Genomic DNA, 23,499 nt, shown 5'->3' on the forward strand with positions numbered 1-23,499 from the left:
CGCAGAGATGCCAGAAAAGCACCGCCGGGTGCACACGCACACATGCCAGATACGCGTACGTGAGCTCGTGGAGTTTCGGAAAGTCGACAAAGGCAAACTGACGCATGCCCTCTTTCTCGATTCTCCGAAGCTGCCCGAAGTAATTTCGGATCGCCTCGTGGGAGTCGAGAGAGCAAGGCTCACATTTGCCTTCTCGCTCTAAACAACTGAAATCCGACCTCCCGTCAACGGCATACGATTTGGATTCTCGACTGGCCAGGCATTTTTACTTTCCGACCTATGTAGGCGCACATAAGCAAAGTACCCATAATGAAAAAAAAATTTTGTAAAATTTATTTTACGGAAATACACGTTTTAAGACCTCCTGATCATATTTTAATTATTGAAAAAAAAGACATTTTTTTTTATTCCCATGTATGAGCACACATATGTATATTATTAATACGATTTTTGAAAATCAAAATACTTTAAGATTGAAAATTAATAAATTAAAATGAGATTCCACTCTTTACCAGTATTGTGCACGCTGTGGTATTTTTCAATAAGAAGAGTTCTTACTTTTATAACATAAACAAAACAGTAGAATTAATAATTGCAGAAATTAATTAATAATGATTTTCCTCGATTGTTTTGAAATAACCGTATCAATTGGTTATGACGAACTAAATAGAACTAACTAGAAACAAAGGAAAAGTGATCCCGTTTGCCAGTTTAATACAAAGTATGGGTTGTATCTTAAATTTTAAAAGCACATAGTCGAATATTTTTAAAGGTACAAAACATAGCGTTTCATTGTAGAACAGTAACATAAGTTAGCAGGTAATGTCATAAAACTGTTTTTCCCAGCTATATCCCTTTTTACCTGAAGTATAAGGTAAAAAGTACGAGCTACAAGGTACGACTATCCGAAAATCGTTCACATTTTATCAATGTAAATGAAGCGGCCTTTCCATCAGAGTTAAATACAAAATTTTGTAATTTCTGTGAAAACAAAACTTTCAGTAAATGTACGTGGTGCTTGAAATTTTTATGTTTTGACTGTTTTTGTGAAAAGTACCATCCAGATTCATGTACTTCGTACATTGAAAATAACATATGTTAAATGTAATCGGTTAAATTTAACTTTAAAAAAAAATATTCGAAGGTCAGACAAAAATATAATGTCATATTTAGTGTACGATTAAAGTATGATTGAAAAAATAAAAAAAAAAAGTTCAAGCAGGGTTCGAACCAGCAGAGCAGAAGAAGTTCGGAACTTGCAGGCAAAGACCTCATCACTCACGACACGTTAACTAGTGGTGAACATAGTTCTATTTCTGAAAATAAGTACCTGTAATAACTTTAATAATATCTCAAAGTAAAACCTAACCCAAAACCTGGTACCATTCCAACTTTTCCTTGTTAGAAACGAGTTTTCAATTTGTCTTAGCGAAAATCGCAATCACATTTTGCACATTATTCTAAAACATTTGTGGTATTCGTTTTCAATGCGATTTAAGTAAGCATGTAATGTATAAGATTTCATTTAATGTTTTCTTTTCTAGAGAAGATAGAGAAAAAGTTTATATAATTTTTTTTATATAAAATTTAATTCGTCCTAAGATTTATATGAAACATTTAAAAGATTTTTTATACATTATGCCTATATATCGGAACAACTATGAAACAAGAGGTATAATCTGTAAGGAGTGTATGCGTGGCTAGGAGAACCGTTATCGTTTGCGTCGATAGGAGTGTTTAGTCTAAGCTAGAGTAGGTATCGAGTGAGGTGTTTAGGTTTAAGCTGAAATACGTTTTAGAGACTGCGTCTCGAACGTGCGTTTTGTTTAGATCATTATTATAAGATAGGAATAAGGAAGGGTCGACTTTGACTGCAGGAACGTCACTCTGTATCGAACGTTAGTCGAGAGCAATCACAGTTTTACGTTTATGATCTTTTACGTTTACGTTTTATGTCTTTCTTTTATGTTCTTTATGTTAAATAGTTAGTAAATATTAAATAATATAATTACATCGTTACGTTTAGTGTTCACGTATTTGAATCCGTCCACACGCCTTTGAAATGAGAACATAAAACTTAAATGTAAAGTTTCATTTAAATTCATTCAGCTATTTATATTCAATCGTATTAATAATATACATGTGTGCTCATACATGGGAATAAAAAAAAATGTCTTTTTTTTCAATAATTAAAATATGATCAGGAGGTCTTAAAACGTGTATTTCCGTAAAATAAATTTTACAAAATTTTTTTTTCATTATGGGTACTTTGCTTATGTGCGCCTACATAGGTCGGAAAGTAAAAATGCCTGGCCAGTCGAGAATCCAAATCGTATGCCGTTGACGGGAGGTCGGATTTCAGTTGTTTAGAGCGAGAAGGCAAATGTGAGCCTTGCTCTCTCGACTCCCACGAGGCGATCCGAAATTACTTCGGGCAGCTTCGGAGAATCGAGAAAGAGGGCATGCGTCAGTTTGCCTTTGTCGACTTTCCGAAACTCCACGAGCTCACGTACGCGTATCTGGCATGTGTGCGTGTGCACCCGGCGGTGCTTTTCTGGCATCTCTGTGTCATTGCAACTGTGACGGTTTATTGTGACTGTAACTTCCAGTGATCAGAATGTGATTGATCTGCAGTTCGTTAGTAAAAATCAAAAATGGAAAACGACGAGTGAAAAATAAATTCTTGCTGATCAGGAAGCGCGACGTTACGCGAGATCTTTGCCAGTCGATCATGAAGATCGCTTAAAGTGCGAACAAGTACTTAACAATAATGAGCACAATGAAAAATTTGTTTGTAATATTGCGCGATATGTATTATTTCATGGGATGAGTTCCTCTCCTATTTTGGTATCTCTCTGCGTTATTCGCGTTGAGATTATTGACGAGAATTCTGAAGAATCGAATGGTAAATATTTTTCCCTATTTTCCATTAGAGCGATAACTAGAAATTTTGTTTACAATGCTCAACTTGCGATCCATTTATTTTCACAACGAACCGTTTCAATTAGTGCTTTTGTTTACAATTTTCTTTAAGGTTATGTTTTTTCTTTACCATAACATTGTTATCGTTTCTATATAACCATTCTTTTTTTACGAGATCACATGCAATTTTAATTACACATTTATATTGCAAGCATATTTTTATTCTTCGTTTTTGTATTATTAAACATCCAATGTCTTTAAAAACTTTATTTCTATACCTTATACCTTGTTTGCATCGCAATTAATTCGCAACGGATTTCATAATCCAGGCGCAATGGCTGCCAAGATGAGGGGTTGCAGAGAACCGACAAAGATAAATATGGAGAATTGCACAAGTCTCACGGAGAAGCCAGACTTATCGCTTCCTTCTCAGGGAACTAGCACATCCGGCTCTACCTCTAGAGCCAACTCCGAGGAAGCTACTTATGATAATTCAGAGATCGCCGGTGCAAGTGCGTGCGCCTGCGATCAAATAAATTTCATCTCCGGAAACCCATTCGTCGAAGTGACTAAAGGAATTATACATTTGTATAAAGAAAAGTGTGCATATTTTTCTCGTAACATTACAGATTACTAGTAATTGTTAATTACTTCATAAACACACGATGCTATTAATTATTTTCTAGCAAATTAACAGACATACGTCATGCGGCGGAACGTACCCAAACTATCTGCATTCTTGCAGTCCCAGCTACGATGACCTGTCACGATCTTCTAAGGTTTACGGCGCCTTGCCATCAAGATGTTCGGCATTTCAGGATACTTAAAGACGGCAGTCCTAATCAATACATGGCGTTGATTACCTTCAAATCTGCGGTAAATATAATTTGTTAATATTTTGAATCAACATATATTTACGATTATCAGAATGCTATATTTTGTATAACATTTCAGAATGCAGCGACAGAGTTTTATGGTTCTTTTAATGGTACTCCGTACAATTCCTTTGAGCCAGATGTTATATGTCACATGGTGTTTGTGTACAGCGTAGAAGTAACATATAATACTATGCCTTTATCGGGGCATACAGAATTACCACTTTGTCCAGTTTGTTTAGAAAGAATGGATGAAAGCGTGGATGGAATTTTAACGATTCTGTGCAATCACACGTTTCATGCAAGTTGCTTGGCCAAGTGGGGAGATACTTCGTGTCCAGTTTGTAGATATGCTCAAACACCAGAGCCAATTGCAGATAGTTATTGTATGGAATGTAGTACGTAAAAGATAAATGCTTTCTTCATTTCGCTTGCTACGTAAGAAAGACAAATGAAGAATGATAAGTGTAAAAATATTTTTCAGATAGCGGAGAGAGCAACGATGCTTTATGGATCTGCTTGATATGTGGGCATATAGGTTGCTCGCGGTATCACCAAGGGCACGCTTTCCAACATTATCGCGAGACACACCACTGTTACGCCATGCAATTAGGCAACAATAGAGTATGGGATTACGTTGGAGATAATTTTGTTCACCGATTGTTACAAAACAAAGATGGGAAAATGGTCGAAGGGGGACCTACAGCGACCAAGATCGAGGGTGCTGCGATGGAAGAGAAAGTAGATTCCGTACAGTTGGAATTTATTTATCTTCTAACGTCACAATTAGAAACACAAAGGCAGTATTTCGAAGAGAGATTGGTACGATTAGAGCAACATTCTGTTGTACAAACCACAGAGCTTAGAGATAAGCTGAGTCAAATATCGGAAGAAAATGCCAAAGTTAAGGTAACAATATATTTAAAAATGGAAATCGTACTTTTTTTAAATATTTAACAATTTAATTTTTTCGATTTCAGGAAAAGTTAACGACACTGAGTCGTGAAAAGCAAAGCGTTGATAAACGACTACAGCAAGTTAGTAATAAGTTGGTGCAAGTTCAGGTGGAATTAACCGAAGAAAAGGAACTAAGAAAGGCATTAGAATTGAATCAAATCTCTTGGCAAGACAAGTACAAAACGCTGCAGAATGAAATGACGGAATGTCAAAACGCGAAGCAAACGGAAGTTGCAGATCTGAAGGAACAGGTTCAAGATTTAATGTTTTATCTTGACGCTCAAAAGAAAATCGAAAGTTCAGAATTGAGGGAGGAAATCGCGTCGGGTCGTATATTGATCCCGGAAACTTCCGGCACCGTTAAAAAAAACACTCGCCCATCAAAATCTCGCAAAAAACGTTGATGTTGCCCCCTCCCAATATTCTTTATAGCAATTAAAATTTAAACTCAATTTAGAAATTATATTGATTTATATATTTCGTGAGTTTAATTATTATTTAAATTAAAAGTGGCCGGCTCGAGCAACTTGCAATACGAAATTTGAAAGTTAATTTGCTGGTTTCTACTTTTGTATGGTCGAATTTGAGACGCACCGATAAAAAGTAAAAATCAGTATTATGAAGACCACAAAAATTTTCGAAGTTTTTTTTTTAAATACAAGGTGTCTTTATTTTGTAAACGTTTATATAATTGAGCAGCTTGCGAAGGGAATTTTGCGGTCTATCACGTATGCGTGTATACAAATTGTGAAATAAAAATTTCGAATTCTTCTTTTTTATATTAAAATAATAAACAAATTAAAAATAGTATTGTGTTTATCAATTTCCGCTAAACTGGTGTTTGAAACCTAAAAAAGTTACTTTCTATTAAACACATACCAAGTGTTATTGTGTGATACAGTGATTCTATTATAGACAAAACGTTTTTTAAATCACACATTTTAAAATTTAGTTCCGGAACAATTGAATTTTTAGAAAAATTAGTCCGATAATTGGAAAATACTTGGTTTACATGATTGCAAGTAATTTGTAAACTGTTGAATGACCATGTGATGTAAATGTGTATTCGAATTTAAATAAATTTCTCTTACTTATAAAATAATTATACTTTTTTATCCGTCTATTTTATATAATGAAAGATCAAATATCTTCGTCCTTCCACGAGAAGAAGAAGGTGTTTACATCCCCACTCCTGTTGCAGTCCGCTGATTGGCTGTCACCGATCTTCGTCACCGTTTTCGACCAATAGTGAGCCAGCTGACAGCAATAGGAGTGGGGATGTAAACATTGTGCCTTCTTCTCGTGGAAGGACGATACTTCATAAATGATTGATGTTTCTTTACTTCATAATGTATACAATTTGTTTTATTTAGAGTAACTAAAAACAAAAAACCTTTTTAGAAACTTTAGCTCGTTTATATACAGGGTGTTCGGCCACCCCAGGGAAAAATTTTAATGGAGGATTCTAGAGGCCAAAATAAGACGAAAATCAAGAATACCAGTTTGTTGATGGAGGCTTCCTTAAAAAGTTATTAACAATTAAATTCAGAAATTTCAAATCGTTCTAGAAAAATTATTTTCAGTTGCGGGGGTCAATTACAATTATTTTTGGTGAATACACATACCTCCAAAATCCTATCCACTTTCGAGAAAAAAATTCGAGAAGATGCTGAAAATTTTCGGCGAAAAAAAAATTTCCAAATTGTTTTGAAAAAATTATTTTCGGTTGTGGGGGTCAATTACAATTATTTCTGGTGAATAGACATACCCCCAAAATCCTACGCATATTCGAGAAAAAAATTTTTTATCGAAAATATAATTTCAGGCCATAAATGTCTCTCCAGTATCTTTAAAAGGCCATAACTTCTAAACTAATTCGAGGATTTTAATGTTTCAAAATGCAAACAACGCGTATTTTGATGAAGAATATTTTAAAATTCTAAGAATATTCGAAAAGTTGTTTTTTAAGCCTCTAAAGTAAGAAAAACCCCATAAAAATGGCCCAATTTTCAAATGATCATAACTCCTACAATAGTGAATATATTTAAATGAAATTTTAAGGGGGAGTAGAGCTACCTACAATGGGGGCCTACAAACAAGTATTAAAAAACATTTTCGTAAAGTGACAAATAAATTTATTAAAAATCAAAGACGAATATTCAAGAAAAATCGACAGGTGGTAGATGTTGAAATTTTTCGGCGAAATTGAAAAGTTTCAAATAATTCTGAAAAAATTATTTTTGATTGTGGAGGTCAATCACAATCATTTTTTATCAGTATGCATACACCCGAAATTCTACGCACTTTCGAGAAAAAAATTCAGAAGACGTTGAAATTTTTCGATGAAAAACAAAAATTTCAAATAGTTCTGGAAAAATTATTTTCGTTTGCGGGGATCAATTACAATCATTTTTTGTCATTTCACATACCCCCGAAATTCCACGCACTTTCGAGAAAAAAAATCCTTACTGAAAATCTAAGTGCCTAAATTTTTCGACGAACAAAAAATTTCAAATCGTTCTAAAAAAATTATTTTCGGTTTTAAGGGACAATTGCAATAATTTTTGGTGAATAGACATATCTCCGAAATCCTACCCACTTTCTAGAAAAAAATTCAGAAGACGCTGAAACTTTTCGATAAAAAACAAAAATTTCAAATAGTTCTGGAAAAATTATTTTCGTTTGCGGGGATCAATTACAATCATTTTTTGTCATTTCACATACCCCCGAAATTCCACGCACTTTCGAGAAAAAAAATCCTTACTGAAAATCTAAGTGCCTAAATTTTTCGACGAACAAAAAATTTCAAATCGTTCTAAAAAAATTATTTTCGGTTTTAAGGGACAATTGCAATAATTTTTGGTGAATAGACATATCTCCGAAATCCTACCCACTTTCTAGAAAAAAATTCAGAAGACGCTGAAATTTTTCGATGAAAAACAAAAATTTCAAATAGTTCTGGAAAAATTATTTTCGTTTGCGGGGGTCAATTACAATCATTTTTTGTCATTTCACATACCCCCGAAATTCTACGCACTTTCGAGAAAAAAAATCCTCACTGAAAATCTAAGTGCCTAAATTTTTCGACAAACAAAAAATTTCAAATCGTTCTAAAAAAATTATTTTCGGTTTTAAGGGACAATTGCAATAATTTTTGGTGAATAGACATACCCCCGAAATTCTACGCACTTTCTAGAAAAAAATTCAGAAGACGCTGAAATTTTTCGATGAAAAACAAAAATTTCAAATAGTTCTGGAAAAATTATTTTCGTTTGCGGGGATCAATTACAATCAGTTTTTGTCATTTCACATACCCCCGAAATTCCACGCACTTTCGAGAAAAAAAATCCTTACTGAAAATCTAAGTGCCTAAATTTTTCGACGAACAAAAAATTTCAAATCGTTCTAAAAAAATTATTTTCGGTTTTAAGGGACAATTGCAATAATTTTTGGTGAATAGACATATCTCCGAAATCCTACCCACTTTCTAGAAAAATATTCGAAGTGTGAAATTTTTCGACGGAAAAAGAAAATTTCAAATTGTTTTGGAAAAATTATTTTCGGTTACGGGGATCAATTACAATAATTTTTGTTGAACAGATATATCTCCGAAATCTTGCGCATTTTCGAGAAAAAAATTCAGTACGAGCGGAACTTTAAACGTTAATAACTTTTTAACAAAGCCTCCATCGACAAATTGGTATTCTTGATTTTCATCTTATTTTGGCCTCTAGAATCCCTCATTAAAATTTTTCCCAGTGGTAGCCGAACATCCTGTATGTACCATTCTTCCACGAGAAAAAGGCACAGCGTGATTACATCCCCACTCCTGTTGCAGTCAGCTGATTGGCTGTCACCGATCTACGTCACCGTTTTCGACCAATCGTCAGCTGACAGCAACAGGAGTTGGGATGTAAACACAGTGCCTTCTTCTCGTGGAAGGACGATACTTCATAAATGATAGATGTTTCTTAACTTCATAATGGATACAATTTCTTTTATTTAGAGTAACTAAAAACAAAAAACTTTTTTTAGAAACTTTAGCTCGTTTGTATATTCATACATCCACATTCTTCATGCTCGCTTTATTATTTTTATGTAAAATATTTCGTTACATCCTGAATTTAAAAATACGGGATCGAATACGACAACGGTGCTTGCAAATAAAAATGCAAAGAAAAACTTATTTAAAAAAGTACCTCAATACATAATTTTTATTAAGGTATACACATGTTGCTGATTTATAGTTTCTTTTTATGGTAATAATTATCCTATTTTTATTCTCATAAGAGTACGAGTCGCTTTTAGACAATTATTAATTTGCCAACCGAATTCGTTGGCCCTGTTATAAAATAAAACTGATATACATATTTACATTATCTACAATTTTGCATTCGGTAGAAATGCACGTGTTTAACTAAACGATTGCACATTTGGACGTCGATGTTGGTCATTTATATAAATAAGCTTCGATTAACAGTTGACGCTATCAAAAAGTCACTACATTTCCTATAACAAAACCCGCGGTTTCTCTTTTTTAAAAACAGAAACCAACAATCTTACATAATAAATCATACGATTTGTAAAATAACTATTAATACAGAAAAACTCAATGTACAATGTAAAAATAGTTTAATCGATTTAAAAAATTTCATGCAAAGTAATTCGTACGATTCGTGAATATTTAATAACAACAACGCGTCCTCGATACGGTACAAATAAATCTGAGTTACACATAATAGTTTAGAGCTTCCATCGTTCGACATTGTTCCCGTAAAATTTAATAACAACAAATTGGCTAATATTTAAATATAAAACAGTCAACTATGAAGATACTTGCCAGAGCACGATTAAACTCGAAACGTCGTTTAAAATTTCGCGTATACGAGTGCCCCTTATTATTAATAATCGTGCCACAAGTATACGTTTCATGCACTAAGATTAAGATCGCAGAGCAATATGAAGAACCAACATCGATCAGTCTTGGAATTACAATTAGCAATAAAAATCATTATATCTTGCAAAATATATAAATATAGAAGAATAATAACTAAGATCCGTAACTACCTTGCGATAATTAATAACGCTAATCATCGATAGGGCACGTAAAATGCGTTTTTAAGTTCAATGCGAACACATAATCTTATACGCACGTCTTGTGTAAAACGGTTGTTGTAAAAAAATTTTCGTACAACGATCAACGCATAGAAAGTGCTTAATAATTTTTCATAATATCGATCAGTTAGTTATTATTACCTAATAGTTAATTAGTGTAAGTTGGCAAAAGCATCTCGTCGTATAGACTTCCGTAATGGAAGTTACTCGGATCTCCAGACAACATGTATCAGTTAATATTTGTTTAAAAATTTCTTATTATCTTTAAGTAGTTACAGTCTCGAGTCATTTTAGCAGACTATATGACGAAAATTCACGAATTTCAATGCACAGTACATAACGCAAAGTCGTCCATTTTTTTTGCAGATAAGACAAATCAAACTGGTGACACCAGCCACGAACTAAAGTTTAAAATGTCTGTGTTAAAATATCTGGTAAATAATAAAATATAAAACGAACGAGAATTTTAAAAAAGAAGAATGTAATACGTCTACGTTAGGATGATTAAATTTACTTATTTCGTCGTAATTTTTTCTTTTGTGCTAAATTATCATTTCCTTCGGCCGAAACGGGGTAAAAAGTTAAGGTAAAATATCGTTAATAGTTTTAAAAGCATTCGATTATTGACTAAACGGATAAAAATTCTCGTTCGGTTTTTAATTTTCAGTATTTACAGGCTCCCGCGCGTGATGGATCCTAACATGTTTGTTGTGATTGGATTTCGTGCCGCTGGACTTCCCGCAGATGTGGCACGTGTAAGGTCTTGCGCCCGAATGTACACGCAGGTGCTCCTTCAGATAATACGATCTATGAAAAGTTTTGTTACAAACGTTGCACGTGTACGCTTTGTTCTCCTCGTGCTCTTTTACGTGCCTTAAACAATTATACTTTCGTATGAACTGAGCCCCGCAGTAGTTACAGGTGTATGGGCGCACGTTTCTATGAGAATTCATGTGAGCTGTATAGTCGCTGTGCCGATAAAATGCGGCACTACACTGATTACACTTGAAAGGTTTCGTGCTACGGGCAGCGTGGGTCCATTTGTGCAATTGTAAGTTCCACTTAGTACTAAATGCCTTAGAACAAACTTGACATTCATACGGTCTCTCGCCGTTATGTACTCGCATATGTACTGCTAAGGAAGATCGCAAATAAATACACTTACATATGGGACACTCAACGTTCTCGCTCTCCCTCTGAGCGTCCGGAACGAATCTTCTGTTGTGAGCACGGCGCATGTGCCGCGTTAGGCTGGCCATGTGAATGAATCTTTCGTTACAATATGTACACGCTTTTGGTTTCTCGTCGTGCGTCTCTTTATGCCAGGCCAGTTTCTTCTTCGTGTGGAACACCTCGCCGCAGTGGCATATGTAATCCTTCAGTTTCTTTTTTATGTTCAGATGGTGTCTGTTTTTGTGCTGGGTCAGATTCGAATATCTGCGAAACGTCTCGTTGCACAGATTACACTTGACGGGCGCATTCCCAGTATGGCCGTTGGTGTGCTCGTCCAGTTTCTGTTTCGTTAGAAATGCTTTGTCGCAAACGGTACATGGAAATGGTTTGATTCCTAAATGTCGTTTCATGTGTAGCTTGAAATTTTGTTTCCTATAAAAATACTTCCCACACTGGCTACATTCTAACGGGTGTATCTTCAAATGGCCATTGAACAACAGAACGGAGGGAAACTCCTCCTGGCATATCTGGCACTTGGTACTCTCGCGAATTCGTTTCGCTGTTTCAGTAATATGCGCTCTTCTGTGATGTAACTGCATCGCTTTTTCGCTGCTGAATTGCTGATTGCACAAAGTGCAAATCACCTCGATGTTGGATGGTATTACCAGAGTCTCGATCTTCTGATCTGGTTCCACTTTTGCAGTTAAATCCGACGATTGCGGTGGTTGGAGCTGGTGTAACAGCGGTTGCTGATGATAAACTTGTTGCATGTGTATACCTGGTATAAAAATATCATCGAAAGCATTCATGCGGCCATCCAGTAGCTTGATGTCCTTTACTTCGGGCTCATCTACTGGATCTCTGCTACTACTCGGACCAGCTTCTTTGTGCGTAGTAGTGCTGTGTACTCTGCGTTCTTTTGGGCAATCAAATATTTCTGGACAATGATAACACTTGAATGTTCTTTTCGTCGGAGTCTTTCTATCTCGATCTAGGAATAAACTTGATGTAAAATGTGTAGCTAAAGACCTGCTGTCTAAGAGTGGACCACCAATTTCATTGTCTGATCCTTCCGATTCTTCCCAACTCTCACGTGCCATCAAGTCGTAAGAGGTTGACATGCGCGATGACTCTTGACCAGTATATAGCTACATACATAAAATACATTTCTCAATATAATGCATAAAGATTACAGCGTTACAGAAAAATTATTCAAACTTTGTGTACGATTAAAATGGGACTCGTAACTGAAGAAACTAAAATTGATAAAACTTTAGATACGTCTAACATTAAAATAAACAATAGTAATTAAGGATCTAATTTTACACACCTGCCAAGCAGACTGCTCTGTACATCCATTGCTTTCCTGTTCCGATAGTTCACCTCTAGGTGGCATAGTCTCGTCAGCCCTCATGTTAATGCTTTTGACTTCTTCGTCTATACCTACTCCACCTTCGCTACTTGCCATAGATTGTTGACTGGTTGCACTAACAGCTTTCTGTGACGAATCACTTATAAATGTACTAGGAACTAAGATTTGAAGCCCATCAAATTCAAAAACATTCATTGGACCTGCATGAGCATCTTCGTTTAAACTAAGGAGTTCCACCGATTGCTTTTGTATGATTGATTTTGAAGAATGGAAACTCTTCGAGTCAGAACTACTTGCAACATCGATAGATTCTGACAGATTAACGAGATTATGATTTTTATTTGGTGTACTAGTATATGATTCGTGTACCGACGTTGATTGTTGCGAGTGAATTGTAGGAAACGAGCTTACGTGCTCAGTGATTACGGATTGATATGCTGAATTCCCCTCAATTTTATTCTCAACATTTTCACACACTGAAAGCTCCGACTGATCTGTTTTTATATCTCGTTCGATCAAAGAGCAATCGATAGGGTCTTTCTCAGACGATGCATCCATTGCTGTGTTACTTTCTTCGTCGTGGCTCATGACGGCATCCATGTGACAAAATGAATGTACAGAAGCAGGCGAGCACGGTTTACTGAGATCCTTTCTAACTCTTAATACAGAAATACCGCTACATACAGATAATGGAGTATGCGATCTAACAGAGTCCGCACTTTTACCATATTTATTAAAAGGTGTGTGGGGGCTAGGTATTTCTTCTATTTCCATATCTGCTTCGTCAAAATTGTCTTCCGTTTCATTTTTCTCATCTTCGTTCTCTTCTATCTCATGTTTTTCATCCTCGTCGTCTTCTTCGTCTTGCATCGAATTTGAATCAAAACCAATCGAGTATGAATTGAGATTTTCATTTGAACCATACTCCGAATGAACAGAATAGGTTCTATGGGGTTTTCTAAGAACAGCAGGCGACGGAGGTGCAGATAAACTGTTCTTATAATGGTACAAAAGACGAGGACTCTTATTTTCATTGCTATCTACATCGGTGTCTGAACTTTCGTTCAATTTTATTTCTATAGGGGACTTACAATTCTCTTGTTCGCTGGAATTACTGATTACTGTTTCGTGAATCACGCTTTCTGCTCTTTCCGTGGAAGGACTCTGTTTTGTGCATACATTCTTTTCCTGATTATCTTCGACATTGGATTCTTTACGCGATTCGTTACTAAATTCAGATTCCATAATAGTGATTAAAAGACGTTCTAATTGTTCTACTTCAGGTTGAGCCGATTCTTTTGCTGCACCTCCTACAGGCATTTGAGGCGGGGTGCCTCCATTCTCATTTAATTTCTCATTGCAAGGAACTTTTTCAATAGTTGTTTCTACGGTTTCATTCTTTGTTATCATAAACGATTCTTCAGGCATTACAACTTTATTATTATCATCTTTATCTTCGTATCTATGCACATATTCTTGTACAACCGACGATTCGTAATGAATTGATTTACACTGCACATCCGCAGTAACAGCATGCAACGACTCATCATTGTCGATATCTGGCAGTACGCTCTCTACTTTATCTTCCATACTATCATTAACATTACAAGCAATTGCCAATGCTCTTGGAATGCTATTGTATTCATTTTGTATACTATGCTGTTCTTCGCTGGTTGGGTTACGGGATTCTTGTTCTTCGTGTTCTATTTGAATTGTACTAGTTTCACTTTCATTTTGCTGCATAGTATTGCCTTCGTCCAACGATGAAGGAGAAACTGGAAGATTGATATCCGGCAACACTTGTTCAGATTCTTGTTCCGATTCGGGTAAAATTTCAGGTAAGATTTGTTTTGGCTCGGAATTATTTACAGGTACAGCAATGGCAGTTCTACCATTCGTTTCGCCAGCCATAGTCCCTACCGGTCTGACTCTAGCTGTATTAGGTATAGCTGTAACCGGCGATATCATCTGAACGGTTGGTATCTGTTGCTGCTGGTACATACCGTATGGATTATACAGCATCTGCATCATTTGATTAGCTTGCGGAGCCATTGCATATTGCGGTATCATCATAGTGCCATTATTTACAAATTGTTGATAACTAAACGAAGCGAACTGAGGCGGCATCATAGTACCGATCGGCGGACACTCGAAAATGGGTCCAATAGGATACGGAGACTGAGTCGAAAGATGAGTATTTTGCGTGACTGGAGGTGTGCTCTGCTGCGTCTGTACAGACGGGGACGCAGGAGGCGCGGCTGGTGACGCCTGTGTCTGTTGCAATGGCGAAGAATTACTACTAGCTTTGATAAGCGCCTCAATGACTTGCTCCTTCGGATGCGTGTCCAAATGTCTTTGCAGGCTGATCCCCTCCCGTAAATAGAGGGTACACACCGGACAAGCCACTGCACCCCCTGATGCTCCGTTGTTTGTAAGATCCATTGTGTCTCAGATATCTTGATTACGCATTTAACATTCTAACAACTACATTAAACACAGCCAATGTAATGAAACTCTGTAAAATACACACTGTGCAACAACAATACCACTTTTTTTTTTTCTAATGAACACGTCTTTGATGTTACTACCGTTGCTGTCGTTTTCGCCGACGTCGCCGCCGCCGCCGCCGCCGTCACCCGTAACGTATCAGTTGTGGTCGTGGTCGTGGTCGTGGTCGTGGTCGTGGTCGTGATCGTGTTCGTGGCCGTCGTCACCGTCTTCGCCGTCGTTGTCGGCGTTGTCGTCGCCGCTGCCGTCGTGGTCGCCGTCGTGATGGTCGTTGCAATCGTACTGGCCGTAGTCGTCGTCGTGACCCGTAATTCGCCTCGTATCATTAATACATATCGCCAGTGGCTGTTTGCATTTCGGGCCCTATCAGGCCAGCAAGCACGTTAGAGCATGGCATATGTACAGCCGACACGTTGCACCAGCCAGTGCCCCAAAAATATCGACGTTCATGGCTACCTGGTTCGTGTGTGCGATGGAGCCAGCAAGGCAGTCGCGGACAAATCAATATCCTATTAAATCGCCAGCCTCCCCTGCTCTTATTAAATTACACCTGCACCATTCACACACCCCCGTAATACAGCACCTTCCTCGAACCTGAATACAACAACTCTCCCTAAGAGTTTTTTTTGTTTCTCATTCGATTATCGAAACGGCATGTTTTTCGTCTGATTCCAGCCTAAAAACACAACAGAAAACAGTGACGAGTGGTATTCCACCTTAGAATGAGAACAACAAGAAGTCTCGCTACGAACATGGCGCCCCCCTCGGATACTATCGTATTACCAGCGATCCTGAAGATCCTGTCGGTCACGAGCTAAATGTTTCCCTCTTTACCGACTGCTTTAAACAATTTCAGGATTACCGTTTTTCACGTTATTCTCTCGTTAAACTCTGTTTTAGAACCATGTTCATCAACTAATGTCCATTTTTACATCCTCGCGTTCTCTTCTGATTTCACATCCTTTCTTTATACACTTTTCCTATGATTTTTTGTCTATTTAATTTTTCGACAAATTTTACGTATAATCTGTAATTATCCACGTGTATTTTGTTAATCGATTCATTTTTGGTATTCTTATGTTTCCCCTATTATTTATGTTACATTAGATCTTAATCAATTGTCTATGCTATTTCCAACATCAGAATATTTACACTTTCAACATTTTACACGAATAATGCAGCATAATGCACTGTAGATGCAGCATATTAAAATTGTTGCAATTTGATCGACGTTTCATTAATCGATGACAAAAACAGTAAATTAATATGAATAATTTAATACTTTATCAATATTGACAAATAAAAGTGAACGGTTTAACATTTTTAATTTCGTACGATTTCAAAGAAGAATGATAATGATGCTATGGTATAATTCTGCAATAATAAATGGCTCACTATATTTTATTTATCTATGGCTTCCAATAAGCATGCGTATCGTAAATATCGTAACGTGCTGTGAATAGCAGCCGTCAGCCATCAGTGTCAGGGTGTTGGTTACATTGTGAATCGCTGATTTTGTATTATTTGATGTATCGTAACCTGTGCATTTGTATAGAGATGTGTACGACGATTCATAATGTAATTCATCCAATGGATAATAATTTATAATTCGGAAACCAAAGTTTCATATATGAGTTTGAATTTAATAGAAATTAACCCCTTGCGCTACGCTGAAACTCGGAAGAAGCCCGTGCCTAACTCATACACCCGAATGATTGGAAAAGAAACCGAATCGCCGAATGTCGGAACTTGAAACACGATATGTCGATCGACGAAATATCGATATTTACGAGTTCGACTCGTGATATTCATGCTTGGCCCGAAATGTCGATTACGAGTCAGAGTCAGTGATGGACTTTCGTGAGATTTTCCTGATCATGCGCACTGGAGCAAGCGCTACAGTTCTCACTGCCGTATACACTTAACTAGAATTTAGGGTACCGTTGGATCCCAGTAAGGAACAAAATTTAAGTTACAGGGAAAGAGCAAAGTTTTTATGAAGGAAAACAGCATGAATGTACAATAAAAAGTGAAAAACAATTCATTACTTATTTAGTTTTTACGTGTGCAGCCAAAACTGCAGAAAACCTTACCAGTATTCGAACAAAACTATTGCGCGTAAAAATGAACGTGAAACACGGAAATATATAAAATTATATACTGGAAACGTATACTTTATTAATATTAACTGAATAAATTTAAATCAAATTAATTTCATATGTTTTAAACTTAAAACTAAAAATGTTGGAATTCCCAACAGGCCCCCTACATGCACCTCCTCTCGCGCTCAAGATACATCTATGCTAGCGGACGACATGCAACTGTGACGTCAGCTTACGCATGCGCAGAAAGGAATCCCGCGAGGGAAAAATCTCACGAAAGTCCGTCACTGCGACTATCCGAAAATCGTTCACATTTTCTCAATGTAAACGAAACGGTCTTATTCACGTTTTACATGAAATTAAACAACGAGCCTGACTCGTGATATTCGAGTTTTACCTAAAATTTTCATCACGAGTCAGACTCGTGAAAACAGTGCAAGGGGTTAAGAATACGAATTTTTTAATACTTAATGTGACACATGTCAATATTGTGTCGGTATACACGAGATCGTTTTGAATGAACATTTGTGTATCGAATTGTAATTTTATTAATGTATCTGAATAATATCGTTCGATTGAAGTTGTTAAGATAGATAATAACCACTGACAATGAACAGACAATGGAAAAAATATCTTTTCTGGTTCGCTCACGAGCACGTTGATTTTCGTGCGAACGTAAGTGATAGCGTTTGTTTAACTTTCTGTTTCTCGAATAGCTCGTTATTGCATTCTTTTTTTTCTGTTTAGGAAATGAAATCCATTCTTAGTATGTTTAACATTAAGATTGATTGCCATCCCAATTGGGAAGAACATGTAAGAGCAAAAACATTTATAACGTTCTTAAATATAATAATTTGAATCGAAGATATATATCTTTTACTAAAAGTTTTTTTTTTTACGTAATCTATTAACCCTTCGACTGCCATGCAGAAATCACATGTTTTAGGATGCCACGAATGTGCACCGCCAGATGCAAGATTTCATAGAAATTAATCTTTTATTTTCGATGATCTAATGGCACCTCAAAGTATCTTCTAATTAGCGATTACGTTCAAAATGCACTGAGTGTCAATTTTCATTTAATTCTTACAATTGTAAGTTCAAGCGCTCCGGTCGCCAGTGACCGACGTGGCAGTCACAGTGTTAACAGCAATTACGATTAAAAATTCTATTAACAATGGTGGCGTTAAACATTCTTTGCACTCGTTCAAATTATTTATGTCGTAATTCTCATTTCAGCCTTATTGGATTATTAATTTACCCTCGGAAACTATTGCGCATAAAATAGCAAGTAGAGCTGTCTGTATTCGATTTTGTATGGAACTATGGGCAAATAGTAAAAAAGACGATGATTTACACGACAAGCTGAAATCTTACCCGATTGCTGAAATTAAAAAATATGCAGGACCACAGAAATCGTTTAAAGTAATAGTCGAAACATTTTGTAAACACTTTTCACAACGTGAAAAAGTGAATAAAATTGAAGTGAGTAAACGAATAAAAATATTGACCATATCATGGTAAATTCTATGAAATATCTAACGTGTTATTAAAGTCTTTCAGTTACTTACCCTTGGAAGGGCCAGTGAAATTGAATAATCCAGATACAACTTTATTTTACGTAGAATTTTATGGGCTGGAACCAAATAACATTCCTGATACACCTTACGAACACTTTTTTGGACGATGGGTAACTAATTTTTTATCGTAACGTTATAGCGATCAGTTGCATCCATGTTCGTACCTAAAATATCTATGTATTTTTAGATTACAAGTGGACAACGAGATTTAATTCAGAAGTTATCATTGAAAAATAGGAAATTTATAGGTAATACATCTATGGATCCTCAATTGTCATTAATAATGGCGAATCAGGCTCAAGTTCAAAAAGGAGATATTGTTCTCGATCCTTTTGTTGGTACTGGATCTTTACTAATCGCTGCATCTCACTTTGGAGGACACACATTGGGCACGGATATAGATTTTTTAATGCTTCATGGACGCACAAGGCCTACGCGAATAACGCAAAAGGTAATAATTTATTCTTTCATGTTGTTGCTGCACAACTTTTATCAAAATAATTGTTAGATCAGGGAAAAGGATGAGAGCGTTGCTGCGAATATGAATCAATATGGAAAGAGTTCTTATTATATTGATATAGTCGTATCAGATTTTTCTGTTCCTTTATGGCGTTCGGATATGTGTGTAGATGCTATAATTACTGATCGTAAGTATAGTTTTCCTTATTAAATTACTTCTGTTATAATTGATACGACTATTTACTCAGCTATTTCTTACAGCTCCTTACGGTATAAGAGAAGCAACAGAAAAGATAGGCACAACTAAAGTAAACCCAGTGATAGAGGAACATCAAGCATCGTCTCACATACCTTCTAAAATTGATTACGGTTTACCTGAGATCTACAAAGATCTCTTAAGTTTCTCTGCGAAACATCTTAAAATGAACAGGAGACTAGTGTGTTGGTTTCCTCTGTTTAGGTAAATTGCATTAACAGAGCAGAGAAACCTCGATTTTACGAACAGAATTCTACAATGTTGGTACCATTCTTCTATGAGAAGAAGGCAGTGTTTACATCCCCACTCCTGTTGCAGTCAGCTGACTCACAGGCATTGGTCGAAAACGGTGACAAAGTCAGCCAATCAGCGGACAGCAGCAAGAGTGGGGATGTAAACACGCTGTGCCTTCTTCTCGTGGAAGGTCGATACATCCCAAAGTTTTTATTTAATCCCTCTTTTCCAATTGGTTCGTTAAATCGAAGTTTCACTGTATTTATCAGACTTTCCTACACAATATTCACATGCAGTTTTACACAAAATAATTTCAGAGACCAGTACTCGGATAACCAATTACCAACACATCCGTGTTTGGAACTTATTGCGAACTCGGAGCAAGTACTTAGCAATTATACTAGTCGCAGATTATTAACTTATAGGAAAATAAAAGATCCAAAGGTACGAACGAACATATCGTCCTTCCACGAGAAAAGCTACAGCGTGTTTACATCCCCACTCCTGTTGCAGACCACTGACTCGCTATTGGTCGAAAACGGTGACAGCCAAACAGCAACAGGAGTGGGGATATAACACGTTGTGCCCTCTCGTGGAAGAATGGTACATTACTACACAAATATGAAATAAACAAGCTATTATCGTTTTCGTGATTCTCGGAAAAACGTCGTTCGGTCGAAATAACTATTTATATACGGAAAGTCTCCGGTTTATGGTAACAGTCTTTGATAACTCTTTGCGGTACAGCATTTCAAATAATAGAATAGACCCATGTTGCATGGAAATTTTATTGCGTTTTGAATTAAACAAAATTGGTATATTTTTATTAATAAAGGTATACTGTAAAAACATTAAAAGAGATTGTCGCAATAAACCTTCCGCTTGCAACAATTGATGAACCTGTATTGGCATTTGTTGAAGATATTACCAACTGCTTTACGTAAATAAGACGAAATATGAACGTATGCGCGCGCATGCAGCTACTGCAATATTTCGAAGTTGGGCTAAAAATGTCCCATCATGCATTACGGTGCAACAAAAAAGTGGGATTAATCCCAGCGTGCCCCAAAGAGTTACGAGGGTCATTATTGACGAGCCCGAGACCTTTCCTTGTGCATAATATTACATAAAAAATAATTCTGTTCAAATTTCTATTTTTCTCTTTCAGGAATCCGACGAAACGAATTCTACAAATCTGACTGACTTTCGGGAACAATATTTTGCTTTGCGGAGCGAAAGCCGGAAAGAGAAACGAATCAAAAGAGCGGAAGAGAAAGCGAAAAACAGACAATTTTGGGAACAGAATAATAAAAATAATTCACAAAGATGACTCTGTAATTATTTCATGCGCAATAAATGTTTATTGTTTACTTCGAATTTAATATTTGGGAACATAATTTTTGCTAAATTGTTGCCCTTTATCATCATGTACAATACAATTCAGAGAAATGCATAAGACGTGCAGGAACGTGTAATACATTTAATAACAAGACGAATCTAAGTAAAAAAATAAATAAAATCCTTCATATTTTCAAAGGAATGTTAATTTGTCGAGTTACGAAGTTACAAATTATTATGTTTCGATAATTCAATTTTATATTTGACTAATGAATTATGCTTTACTATATTTTTCGAAACAAATATTTTAGTATATTTGTACAAATTCACTGCACTCTCTAGATCATGGTTTCTGAATTAATATTAATAAATTGCATTTGTGTATAAATAGTGAGGAATTATACATTTACCTATGTTACAATACTTATACATATAAATTTCCATATCTAAGCATCGAGTTGCAATTGACCTAGTAATCCTTCTACTGTTTTCATATTCTCGTCTGAAACTTTCGACTGATATTGCATTTCTATTTGATTATTTGCCCATTCGCTTAATTCCATTGCATCTTTCTTCTTAGACGAAGGACACTTAGGTGATGTAGCAATATTGTTTGTTGCCTGAAAGTAAATTAGTTATAAACAATTAATCGAAATAAGAAAACGATTATCTAGATTTTCAATAATACTTTCATAAATATAATCATCCTTACCAATAACAAACCATACAGTGCTCTGATATTATTTGGATTTAATTTCGCAGCCTGACAAAAGTATGCTTTCGCCAATTCCATATTTTCAAATCCACCCTAAATGCAAACGATCATTTATTTATAAATTCGATAAAATTTAGATAAATAAAAATGATTGGAGTATTTATTACTTGGGAATATTTTATTTCTGCATATCTCTGATAAATTAAATGGCTATGCGGATTATGCAGAATGAGTTCTTCCATACAGAATGCAGCTTTAGAGTATTCTTGTTCTTGTAAATACAAATCGCACAACTCGTGCCATGCTTCTTGATCGCTCATGAATCTATAAGAATTAATACAGTACATAACAGTTCCAAATCATCAGATTTCATTTAAATACTGACTTTCTTAAATATTCCGTAAGTTCTTTAATAGCTTCCAATGTTCGACCATTTGCTATTAATATAGCTATACGTCGCTTCCTTGGTGCTGCGTTAGTTTCATCTCTTTTTATAATAGAACACAACACTTCCAATGCTTCGTCGTACCTATCGATGCATTTTATTTGTATGACATGGTACAAACAATTTTTAAACAAAACTGTTCTAATATATTTAATAAATGAATGTTACATTTCCAAAGCTTCCAGATGCATCGCATGATATTTGTGAACCCTTAAGCTGCTAGGAAATTCTCTCTTTAGTATCTTAATGCAATATTCTGCTAATGAAAGATGATAACAATCCAATGCTGCTATGCAAACTTGCTCCAAAATCAGATACTCTGTATAAAAATTGTGTTAAAGATTATCATAAAGATAATGTCATTGTCTTAACCACTTGCGCTAAAAAGTAGCACGTCGAGATGCTTTATCGATAAGCATTTAACGCAGATATTATACTGTGACGCATGGCACCGCAACTGTGAGTTTATTGGTAGCACAAGTGGTTAATAAAAATAGTTCTCGTAAAAAGTAATTTTATCATACTTTCATTGCCAAGTTGATCAATTTTGTCCATCAGTTTTGTTTCCCATAAATCTACTACGTCCTTGCTTCGACGTTCGCTGTCCTCTCTCCATATTCTAAATAACTCTCGAACTTCTACGTGTATATTAAAATATTCAATTTTGCTTTAATTAATCGAAATTTGATTTAAATCATTTTTAAATTAATAAAAGAAACTATTTAGCTTACCTTTCCATGACAACTTATCATAATGATTTGACATTGTTGAAACTTAAAAAAAAATGTTACTTTGATGAGTTTTACTAATTTTTCTAGTTAGGAATAGAAAATAATTCTAAAACAACTTTGTGTATTATAAATATTGCATGGATTATGCTTTTTTACATTTAATTTGGTAATTCGTACTTGTATTAGAATTATAACCTAAACGAATACAAATACGAATTACAACGAATATGTAAACAGATCAATATAAATATGGTTTAAAAATTGTCGAAAACAATATGATTGCAAAGCTAATTCAACAATGATTAACATTAGATATTTGATACAATAAAACATTTTTTTAAATTATATTTTTTCATCGTAATCACTAATCCAAATATACAATACAATATCATTTTCAATAATACAAATTACTGTATTATATTATTGTATACATATTACGAAAATGTAAACAGTGTTATGATAAAATATTAACTGGAATTAATATACACGTAATCGCGAATCAGGTGGTCGATCATGTACTATCCAGTGATGATTTGATGGCTAGGCACGCTGATTGGCCGTAGCGTAATAACGACGCCTGCTCTCACACGCATTGTCATTATTGGCTGAGTCGCTGACAACACAATTCCATCGCGTGACAAAGGACGCGAATAAAACGTATAGGGACAGAGTAGGATAGGGAAAGACTGAGAGGCATTGGCGTAAAATACTAGCTCA

The 23,499-nt window shown here is 35.6% G+C and overlaps 4 protein-coding genes across 9 annotated transcripts; 2 read left to right on the plus strand and 2 right to left on the minus strand.

Moving 5' to 3' along the window:
- Positions 1-2,573: 2,573 nt before the first annotated feature.
- LOC122402993 (BRCA1-associated protein) lies at positions 2,574-5,707 on the plus strand. Its single transcript, XM_043406250.1, has 6 exons — positions 2,574-2,905; positions 3,252-3,522; positions 3,609-3,798; positions 3,877-4,195; positions 4,282-4,706; positions 4,778-5,707. The coding sequence occupies exons 1-6, from the start codon at positions 2,827-2,829 to the stop codon at positions 5,156-5,158; spliced, it is 1,665 nt and encodes a 554-aa protein (XP_043262185.1). The 5' UTR covers positions 2,574-2,826; the 3' UTR covers positions 5,159-5,707.
- On the minus strand, positions 3,708-15,580 carry LOC122402983 (zinc finger protein 407). Of its 2 annotated transcripts, XM_043406236.1 has the most exons (3): positions 12,373-15,580; positions 11,035-12,190; positions 3,708-3,793 (listed from the first exon to the last, which is right to left on the minus strand). In XM_043406236.1, the coding sequence occupies exons 1-3, from the start codon at positions 14,854-14,856 to the stop codon at positions 3,765-3,767; spliced, it is 3,669 nt and encodes a 1,222-aa protein (XP_043262171.1). In that variant the 5' UTR covers positions 14,857-15,580; the 3' UTR covers positions 3,708-3,764. The 2 variants fall into 2 exon arrangements, with proteins under 2 accessions (XP_043262171.1, XP_043262170.1); XM_043406235.1 differs by lacking the exon at positions 3,708-3,793 and having other exon boundaries at positions 8,995-12,190.
- Positions 15,581-17,286: 1,706 nt separating this feature from the next.
- LOC122402998 (tRNA (guanine(10)-N2)-methyltransferase homolog) lies at positions 17,287-20,900 on the plus strand. 2 transcript variants are annotated; one of them, XM_043406257.1, is made up of 9 exons: positions 17,287-17,699; positions 17,772-17,837; positions 18,264-18,509; positions 18,580-18,714; positions 18,792-19,055; positions 19,113-19,251; positions 19,325-19,523; positions 19,850-19,997; positions 20,722-20,900. In XM_043406257.1, exons 1-9 carry the CDS (start codon positions 17,634-17,636, stop codon positions 20,881-20,883), a joined length of 1,425 nt encoding a protein of 474 aa, XP_043262192.1. In that variant the 5' UTR covers positions 17,287-17,633; the 3' UTR covers positions 20,884-20,900. The 2 variants fall into 2 exon arrangements, with proteins under 2 accessions (XP_043262192.1, XP_043262194.1); XM_043406259.1 differs by having other exon boundaries at positions 19,871-19,997.
- On the minus strand, positions 19,087-23,416 carry LOC122403004 (ER membrane protein complex subunit 2-like). 4 transcript variants are annotated; one of them, XM_043406269.1, is made up of 9 exons: positions 23,255-23,416; positions 22,783-22,824; positions 22,576-22,689; positions 22,220-22,370; positions 21,992-22,135; positions 21,774-21,930; positions 21,604-21,699; positions 21,322-21,511; positions 19,087-19,479 (listed from the first exon to the last, which is right to left on the minus strand). In XM_043406269.1, exons 1-8 carry the CDS (start codon positions 23,295-23,297, stop codon positions 21,338-21,340), a joined length of 921 nt encoding a protein of 306 aa, XP_043262204.1. In that variant the 5' UTR covers positions 23,298-23,416; the 3' UTR covers positions 19,087-19,479; positions 21,322-21,337. The 4 variants fall into 4 exon arrangements, with proteins under 4 accessions (XP_043262204.1, XP_043262203.1, XP_043262205.1 ...); XM_043406268.1 differs by lacking the exon at positions 19,087-19,479 and having other exon boundaries at positions 20,963-21,511; XM_043406270.1 differs by lacking the exon at positions 19,087-19,479 and having other exon boundaries at positions 20,963-21,511; positions 23,269-23,362.
- Positions 23,417-23,499: the final 83 nt, after the last annotated feature.

Source organism: Colletes gigas, unplaced genomic scaffold, assembly GCF_013123115.1.
Source record: "Colletes gigas isolate AHSC1104 unplaced genomic scaffold, ASM1312311v1 Colletes_gigas_Sc00043, whole genome shotgun sequence".
In the NCBI taxonomy this organism is placed as follows: Eukaryota; Metazoa; Arthropoda; class Insecta; order Hymenoptera; family Colletidae; genus Colletes; species Colletes gigas.